We start from the raw sequence: 7609 nt of genomic DNA, 5'->3' as shown, positions 1-7609 counted from the left end.
AACGGGATATTCTTAATCAGATATATATCATAAAGATTAGAATTAAAATTTATCATGATCGCTGAGGGGCCAAAGTGCTATTATCCCTTCAAAATATAATCTGTGTTAGGTTGAGAGTTGAGACATAGTAAAAGTAGTTATCAAATAGAGTTATATATCTTGGAACTCAACAACTTTATGATGTCTACATTTGCTTATGTAGAGGATAAGTTCACACTAAATGGTATCAACACAAATATATGAAGTATATTCTCACAAATATGAAATAAAATAACACGTCTACATCGGTCTACTCAATTCGTACTCGTTCGTACGGAGATAGGTTCTTATAATATTATCTGGAGTTTATTTTTTTAAGGGAAAAGGGTAAAAAATGCCCCTCTACTTTGGAAAAAGGGCTAAAAATATCCTCCGAACTTATTTTGGGCCAAAATCACCCTCTCATTCTTAAAGTTTTCAAATATACACTGTCTTGACGGAAATTATCCCCAAAAAATAAATCATTTTTAAACTCCGCTCCATCATTTAAATTTCGATCAACTAAATAATAACCTATAAGATCCCCTTATTCCCCAATACGTAGGTTTGAAGTTTGAGAGAATTGGGGAAATAGGGGGATCTTGGTTATTATTTAATGAGTCGGGTTTAAATGATGCAGCGGGTTTAAAAACTGATTTTGCTATATTTTGGGATAATTTCCATCAAGACAAGGTGTATTTGAAAACTTTAAAGGATAAAGTATGATATTTTTGACCCAAAATAAGCTTTATGATATTTTTTCTTTTTCCAAAGTAGAGAGGTATTTTTGACCCTTTTCCCTTTTTTTAATGGAAGAGTCATATATTATTCTAAAAATTACTTTGATAATACTAGAAGGATTAATTAGTATAGGATTGAATGGAGCCAGCTTTATTGGATAGGTACATTGGTATATATTGAATTAGTAGGGTGATTTTAACAATAAAATATAAATTGCACAGCTATTAGGCGGCTTGTCAACATATAATATGATGCCATCCATTGCGAGTAGTGATGTTACTAAATTTAAACATACATTTTCAAGCAACTCTTCCTTTTTTTAATTGTTTTTGTAGTGGTGCATATTTTTATGTTTTATTTAACTGAAAGTAACTGAAATTATTATTACTGATAAAAGTTTCTTTCCATCACTGTTACTAAGATAACATAATTATATAATTAAAAGATTTCTTGAGAAATTATGTATTGTTAAAGAGTGATATAATTAGATATTTAGAAATGTACTCTTTCTAATATACAAGTTTATTATAAAATGCAAAGAGGTCATGAGTTCAAATCTTATCGTCATAGAAAAAAATATTTCACGTGTTTAACCCATGAAGATAAATCATGCCAAAAGTGAGGTAACATTTATATATTAATGACAGAATATAATTAGATAATTCAAAATCTGCAGATGTTAATAAATGTTTATACTATAACTCACACCTCCATAGTAAACCTTAATTATGTTTTGAATTGTCACTCCGTGCAATTGTGTACAACAGTTTCTTCCTTAGTGAGTAAGAAAGATATATATAGCTGTATGGGTTCCACGATCGTACATATATTATTGTAAATTTCAACTTGCTTAATTCAACTTGCTTAATTCAATTATTAGAATTTAGCCAAAAAGTTAGTTGGAAGAAGTTGTGTGATTTTTCATCAAATAATTAAAGTGCCTTGACTAATAATAGTGATAACAGCAAGAGCAAACCCTATCTATTCATTAAGTCGTCACTCTGAATATGTACTTATCAAAAGGACAAGTCATTGTCGTAGGTTTAATAGATATTTACATTGATTTAATTTGAAAGTCCAAGTACTGTAGTTGCCAGTTTTATAGTTGAAAAATTGACTGATTTACGTAAATGCCCCTTTTTAGGCTATGATTAAGATTTTGTCCTTAATTTTAAAAAATTATGCAAAATAGTTCTTAAGAAAATATCCTTTCGGACAACCTTAGATTCAGGGGGTAATATTTGTTCATATATTGCTCGGCCTCGGGCATTTTAAGTCAGTAACTTACAAAATTTTAGACTATGTTCTAACTTTTTTTTTTTTTCCATAAAATTTTCAGTTTTCTCAACACAGATATTTAGACCGTAGTCTAAAAGATCCATAAGTTACAAAAGAAATAAAAATAGGGTCATTTAATAGTTGTTCCAAAAAGGGATAATTGGCGAAATTTCTAAGTAAACACTGAATTCGTCCAGTTCGTCATTTGGCTGATTTTTTCTATGAACAGCTTCTCCAGGACCTAGAAAATGCCTATAATTTCTTGGCAGACTTATTAATTGCAAAAAAATTGACAAATTACTCCTCATTTAATAATTATTGACCTTTAAGAAGATTAAATAAAAGGTACGACTTTCATATTGCAGAGGTCATTCCAAATTGTCACCTAAAACTCACGTTAATAATCGTTTAGAATTACAATAAAGAATTTGACAAAAATAAGTCTTCGTTAAGTTCTAACTTCCGTACTCAAGCAAACGTTTCACATAAAATGGAACAAAAAGAGAGTATAAACTATGTCCAATACTACATGCTAGGTTTAGTTAATTTGAAACATATATACTAGTTTCTTTCTAATGTACGACTGTGTTTCTCTCCTTTTTTTTCAATCCATTTATGTAAACAAGCGAGCAAACTAATGAATGGAAATAGGAAAATGAAAAAATCGATACCAAAAGAACTGATTGAAAGTTATTGATGTTCGATCTACTTGCCCAAGGTAAAAAAAAATATTCTACTTGCCCAAGTTGAAAGTATAAATGAAAAAATAAATCCCTATCATTCAATAGAAAGTATCCACAAGATAAGACTCCTATACAAGAAATTTCGCTGAGTGCATTGAAGATTTAATAAATATATATAAAAAGTGTATATATATACAGTATAATTTTTTTGGCAAAGAATGTTCAACTAACAATCCTTCACCAATCGTAGCTCCAATCAAATAAACAAATAAAAATCCTTATCTAGAACATGATCCATAAAAAGAAAAAGAAAAAAAAAAAAAAAAGAAAAAAGATAAAAAAGGACTTAGGCTCTAGATAGGATTTATTTGTCCAGTCTATTCAATTATCACAAGAAGAAATCAACTACTGGAGCTTGCTTCTTCATCTTGAACTCTAAGTCATTCTCCAATGGAGTCAAGTTCAAATCCAAACACAAAACTCTTGGAGTACTTTTTAATTTCTTCACAACATGAGGAACTTGAATATTATTATTTTCAGTCATATTACCTCTATGCCTTCTCATATGTCCACCTAAAGCTTGTCCTATAGGAAATTCAACCCCACAAATGGAACACTCATGTGTTTTTGGTTTAGGAGAAGAAATTGGCAATTGAAAGTTCAATTCTCCCATTAATCTTGGCTTCTTGTGACTTGCTCGATGACCGCCAAGCGCTTGAAATGAAGAAAATTGTCTATTGCAAGTTTTGCACTCAAAAACACGATCAGGAGAACTGTTTGTGATCGCGTCAAAATGATTTTCTTGGTGTGAGAGCAACATCAAGTAATTTGCCATGGTGGTTGTGGTTTTACATTCACCTTCTCTTTCTCTCTTTATTGGTAGAACTACCATGATTTCTTGTAATGTTTGAGAAATGGGATGTTTTGTTTTTTGGTTGAATTTGGCTGTGAAAAGGGAGAGTTTGGTTTAATTTCAGATTTGGTTGGAGAAGAAAGAATGAAAATGAGGATCTCATGGGGGTTAGGTTATTTATAAGGGTTGCTAGTTGGGTAGTTTGACTATGAGTAGTTGACTTTTTTGTTATGACCAAATTGGAGACATTTAATTTCTTGTGGATTAAGTAAGATCTATTTTGTTTGGACTAGTTAGCTCAGCGTTTAATTTATATACACAACAGGCATAAAGAAAATTTTATATTATCAGGTTACCTAAAAAATATCTACATGTAACCCTCATAAAAAATGGATTTATAATCTTTTAAATAAGACATATTATCTGTTATAAAATATAAAAGTAATCTAATAATATGAGTTTTTTACACTACGGTGGATTTTAGTTAAACATTTTATATACGCACTGATAGTGGAAAACTTTTTTACATTATCAACTTAATATAATATTATGTTATAATATATAACAAGTTCAAATATAGAGACCAAAACAACTATTCTAAAAGCGTTTGGCCAAGTTGTAGCAGTTTATTTTGAATGGAAAGGGTTATTGCATCATGTGTATATATCGCAACTCATCATTTAGCTACAAAGTTGATTGATTTAATAAAACAAAAAAGAAAATTTAGACCCATGATATGGAAGTAATTATGCTAATATTAAAACGATTTATCCTTTTTAAATTTTTTGTTGTTATCTAGAAATGGATGTGTATTTAGATGGAAGTAGGTGCAAACGGATAGAAAATTTGCTAATTTGAATAATTGTTGTCTTTTGGGCAATTGGAAGTGTGAATTTGGTGAGCCATCATGGAGTAGGCAACATGACTGTATGACTTCTCAAAAACTACAAGTATTATTTTCTTTATTTATAACTACTACTCATCTAGTATACCTCGACCAAAAAAGAAAAAAACTAATCTACTAGTACCATCGTAGCTAAAACTTTTCTCTTTTGAATGTATTGACCCCATGTGAACATGCTGAAAAGTGAATACTAGTCTTGTGTTTGTTTAAAAGCTTATTTATGATTCACAAATAAATTGCTGAGAATGTATTCATTATCTTATTATATGGAGTACCAATTTGTATGATTGGAATTTCTCCATCCATAATCGAAATTTATTTTCGAAACCTGAAAATAATAACCTCTTGGTAGAAATCACTTCAGCCCTTTAAGTTCCTTTCAATTGAATATGTCCGATTAATTCAAATTTTGTACATGATTTTAGAATTATTAAAATGTTCATTAAAAATTTATGTTATCAACTATACTAGTGTATGTTATAAAGGTCGTGAGTCGTGACTGGCCATTAATATTAATGTAAATTCGTGGCACTTTCATTCTTCTAGAATATTTCTTTTGGTCCTTTCCCTCCTGGCCAGTTTCATCAGTTACTTGGATAAATTAATAAAATAAATAAAAGTTGATAAGTCTAATCACTTGTCACTAAATCATCTCTTGGGGGTCGGTAAGGGCTTATTATTTTATAATCAATTAATCATAATTAAGCACATCAATTACATGGGGACATGTGTTAGAGCTATTATTGCGTGGCTGTTATATATTTTGAATGATAACAATTTATCTATACTCGGTATTTATATCAAGTTTGTGTAATGAGTACATGACACATGTCTTCATATATATATTTTGATCCATCACTAAATCATAATTAATTTATACATATTTATATTTTATGTTATGATTAATCACAATATATTAATATAATTAAGTATAAATACTGCGTCAATGGGTAAATTTTTACTGTGTGTAATAAATATATTTGACTTAGGTTGTTTAATGCCGCTCATAGATTTTTTGTATATGATACTTGTTGACATTAATTAAAATATTGCAAACAAATACCGTAAGTGCTAACAATATTTTGGTGATGAAGCTCTTATGGAGCCTTTTCATGCATTTTTAATTATTTTTACTTTAAATCAGCAAAATTATTGTGTATATATAATTAAAAATTGGGGTAGTTATCCGTACTTGTTCATGTACTTGCCGTACTGAGATGGATTACTATAATAATAGTTTTTTTTTTTTTAAAATAAAATAAAATGTAAGTCGTATTATTCTCCTTATTTTGATAATACTAGAAGGATTAGAATTGGATTGAACACATATAGTCAACTATTATGATGCACTCGCTTGCGTGCAGTGATGTAATTAAATATACATTTTCAAATAAATCTTCATTTCTTAATTATCGATCTGTTAATTCCTATATTATGCATAATATATTCTGTAAGTACCTTTTCATAGGTTTGGAAGAGGATATATACATTATCTAAGGAAACTTGAAAAATTATGTCGACATGTTGAAGACATGCATGCATATATATACTTAGCTACTAATTGAAAGTATGTTATTTCTAACGGTTTAACTTTTTCTTTATGGGATAATTAAACGATTAAATATCGTATTAAATCAGGCAAGAGGTCTGGATTGAAATTTTACTGTCACAAAAAATAAAATAAAAAAAGCACGTGTTTGACCCATGAAATAAATCAAGTTCACATACCAAAGCAGAGGTGGAGCTATGATTTCAACTTTGCGGGTTATGAATTTTAGAAAGACAGACTTCAAGTGGTAATAACTGGGTTCTAAATTTAATATTTGTATATATTTCAAGAACTTCCTAACACAAGTACATAATCGTTTGAGCAAAAGCTATTGAGTTAGGCCGACACGTACCCGAGCTTCAAAGCTCTACCGTTGTAAGAAATACATGTTTTCAGATAAGGTGATCACGCAATTCGATATATTAAAACAGGCAAGAGGTCTCGAATTCAAAAATTTCACCGCCACAAAACAGCTTTAAAAAAATATTCACGTATTTGACGCATAGAAATAAAAATGTATCAGGGCGACATAAGACATTATTACATAGTAGGAAAGGTATTGCTCTGCGTTACACACTCGCTTTCACACAATATGCTATTATTCAACTTGCTTGAATTTGAATGTTTCATCCTTTTTTTTTAGCCAAAAGTAGTTGGAAGAACGTATTTGTGTGATTTTTAAGTGCTTTGACTAATAATAGTGATCACATTAAAAGCATAGTCTATTGATTAAGTCGTCACTTAATGTGTACTTAGAAAAAGAACAAGTCATTGTCGTAGGTTTTTTTAGTTGTCGTATGCTTAGAAATTAGATTAGATCCAAATTATGGAGTTAGTCAAATAAACACATGATATACGTTTCAACTTTATGAATTGTATTTTTGGTTCTTCAAGAAGCAACTTAGAAATAGTTATCTCTATTTAGCCATTCCTATGTGACATTGACTTGGATGCAAGCATGCTTAAGTTTTGATCATCAACAAGACTTTTTTCTCTAGATTTATTTCATATTCATTAATGAGAATCTTTTTGCATTATCAATATATTTTAAACATGTTATAATAAGTAACGTACCTGGTATCTAAGTTATTGATCCAACTGTGAACAATTACGTATAATTATCGTTTAAGTAATCGATAGAGTAAAAATTATTTTACACTAGTAATATATGTGCGTATAGTTCTAAACCAATATTTTCAAATAATTTAGAGCTTAGTTTGAATTCAAAACAATGAAATCATGAATCCGTATCTTACGAAGGAGGCTGTTTTTTTTTTTTTTTTTTCCTTTTTTTTTTTTTTGGCTTTCCCCATTGGTTTACAATGGTGTATATAAGAAATATCCAATCAAGGGATTGCCAATTTTTCTTATACGAACCAAGACCTGAAAAATGTCTTGTTTCTCGGCAGATTTAATTATTTCAACGCCATTAATTGTTGAAAAGCACACTCGACGCATTGTTTCAATTTGACATTAATGCTCCCCATATAATAATTTCTGACTTTTTGTGAAGATTAAATAAAATTAAGATACGACTTTTGTATTGCAAATGTCACCCCTCGTCACCTTAATCTCATGTTTAG

At 29.6% G+C, this 7609-nt stretch overlaps 1 protein-coding gene across 1 annotated transcript; it reads right to left on the bottom strand.

Annotated features, from left to right (window-relative positions):
* Nucleotides 1-2720: 2720 nt before the first annotated feature.
* On the bottom strand, nucleotides 2721-3726 carry LOC132066859 (zinc finger protein ZAT11-like). Its single transcript, XM_059460057.1, has one exon. The coding sequence runs from the start codon at nucleotides 3610-3612 to the stop codon at nucleotides 3109-3111; it is 504 nt and encodes a 167-aa protein (XP_059316040.1). The 5' UTR covers nucleotides 3613-3726; the 3' UTR covers nucleotides 2721-3108.
* Between the last annotated feature and the right edge of the window lie 3883 nt (nucleotides 3727-7609).

This window comes from Lycium ferocissimum, chromosome 8, assembly GCF_029784015.1.
Source record: "Lycium ferocissimum isolate CSIRO_LF1 chromosome 8, AGI_CSIRO_Lferr_CH_V1, whole genome shotgun sequence".
In the NCBI taxonomy this organism is placed as follows: domain Eukaryota; kingdom Viridiplantae; phylum Streptophyta; class Magnoliopsida; order Solanales; family Solanaceae; genus Lycium; species Lycium ferocissimum.
This window is presented reverse-complemented; position numbering and strand designations above follow the sequence as displayed.